The sequence below is a fragment of the Haliaeetus leucocephalus genome, unplaced genomic scaffold (genome assembly GCF_000737465.1).
Source record: "Haliaeetus leucocephalus isolate CR32 unplaced genomic scaffold, Haliaeetus_leucocephalus-4.0 Scaffold668, whole genome shotgun sequence".
In the NCBI taxonomy this organism is placed as follows: Eukaryota; Metazoa; Chordata; class Aves; order Accipitriformes; family Accipitridae; genus Haliaeetus; species Haliaeetus leucocephalus.
In genome coordinates, this window is record NW_010973104.1 from 1,401,197 (window position 1) to 1,402,955 (window position 1,759).

The 1,759-nt window shown below is 65.0% G+C and overlaps 2 protein-coding genes across 2 annotated transcripts in view; both read right to left on the bottom strand.

Moving 5' to 3' along the window:
• Positions 1 to 246, bottom strand: part of DEF8 (differentially expressed in FDCP 8 homolog (mouse)) — a 5,937-nt gene extending 5,691 nt beyond the window's left edge. Inside the window, exon 1 of the mRNA XM_010579692.1 lies at positions 153 to 246. Coding sequence (XP_010577994.1) covers positions 153 to 246 — 94 coding nt within the window. The remainder of the gene's footprint in view (positions 1 to 152) is intronic.
• The window catches only part of TUBB3 (tubulin, beta 3 class III), a 3,890-nt gene continuing 2,376 nt past the window's right edge, over positions 246 to 1,759 (bottom strand). Inside the window, exons 3-4 of the mRNA XM_010579693.1 lie at positions 1,602 to 1,712; positions 246 to 1,321 (exon numbers count right to left, since the gene is read on the bottom strand). Coding sequence (XP_010577995.1) covers positions 246 to 1,321; positions 1,602 to 1,712 — 1,187 coding nt within the window. The remainder of the gene's footprint in view (positions 1,322 to 1,601; positions 1,713 to 1,759) is intronic.

The following is a 1,759-nucleotide window of genomic DNA, read 5'->3' on the forward strand; positions in this document are numbered from 1 at the left end:
GCCACAGACAGGTGGTACCTGGACAGCAATAAATTTATTAAGTATTCAAAAAAAATAATAGACACGAACCAGTAAAAAACGAAAAGGGGGGAGGCAGGAGGGAGGGGTGGGGGGGCCGAGCCGGCTCAGGGGGGGACGGGGTCAGGACACACCGAAGGGCCGCATGGGGGGAGCCCGGACGGGGCCCAGGGTGGGGGGTGCAGCAGCGTGAAGCCGGGGGGGCTGCGGGCATCGGGCGTCGGGCATCACTTGGCACCCTGGGCCTCCGACTCCTCCTCGTCGTCCTCATACATCTCGCCCTCCTCCTCGGCCGTGGCATCCTGGTACTGCTGGTACTCGGACACCAGGTCATTCATGTTGCTCTCGGCCTCGGTGAACTCCATCTCGTCCATCCCCTCGCCTGTGTACCAGTGGAGGAAGGCCTTGCGGCGGAACATGGCCGTGAACTGCTCTGAGATACGCTTGAAGAGCTCCTGGATGGCTGTGCTGTTGCCAATGAAGGTGGAGGACATCTTCAGCCCCCGGGGAGGGATGTCGCAGACGGCCACCTTGACGTTGTTGGGGATCCACTCCACGAAGTAGGAGCTGTTCTTGCTCTGGATGGCCAACATCTGCTCGTCCACCTCCTTCATGGACATGCGGCCCCGGAAGACGGTGGCCACAGTGAGGTAGCGGCCGTGGCGGGGGTCACAGGCGGCCATCATGTTCTTGGCATCGAACATCTGCTGGGTGAGCTCGGGGACGGTGAGGGCGCGGTACTGCTGGCTGCCGCGGGCCGTCAGTGGGGCAAAGCCCGGCATGAAGAAGTGGAGACGTGGGAAGGGCACCATGTTGACAGCCAGCTTGCGGAGGTCGGCGTTGAGTTGACCAGGGAAGCGGAGGGAGGTGGTGACGCCACTCATGGTGGCCGAGACGAGGTGGTTGAGGTCACCATAGGTGGGGGTGGCCAACTTGAGGGTGCGGAAGCAGATGTCGTAGAGAGCTTCATTATCGATGCAGTAGGTCTCATCTGTGTTCTCCACCAGCTGGTGGATGGAGAGCGTGGCGTTGTAGGGCTCCACCACCGTGTCCGACACCTTGGGGGATGGCACCACGCTGAAAGTGTTCATGATGCGGTCGGGATACTCCTCCCGCACCTTGCTGATGAGGAGGGTGCCCATGCCGGAGCCAGTGCCGCCGCCCAGCGAGTGGGTCAGCTGGAAGCCCTGCAGGCAGTCGCAGTTCTCGCACTCCTTCCGCACCACGTCCAGCACCGAGTCCACCAGTTCGGCCCCCTCCGTGTAGTGCCCCTTGGCCCAGTTATTCCCAGCCCCGCTCTGCCCTGCCAGGGGTGGGGGGGGGGAAAAAAAAGGCACCCGATGGCCGCCGGCACCCCTGCACCCACGCCGGGGATGGGACGGGGCGCTGCCGGCGGCGGCATCGGCAAGATCTGAGACCAGGGCGGGGTGGGAAGCGGAAACGGCAAAGGTTTGGCGGCGTGCCGGCTGTGCCGGGCCCCGCGGCACGGGTGGGGATACACCCGCCGAGAGCCCCGGGGACGGCGACGGCCCGGGAGGGGTCCAGGGATGCGGGTTACGACGTCCCCCTCCCCGAGGACCTACCGAAGATGAAGTTGTCGGGGCGGAAGAGGTGGCCGAAGGCGCCCGAGCGCACGCTGTCCATTGTCCCCGGCTCCAGGTCCACCAGGATGGCACGAGGCACGTACTTGTGAGCTGCGAGAGACCCCGTGCCGGGAGGGGACCTGCTGCTCCCCCCCCCC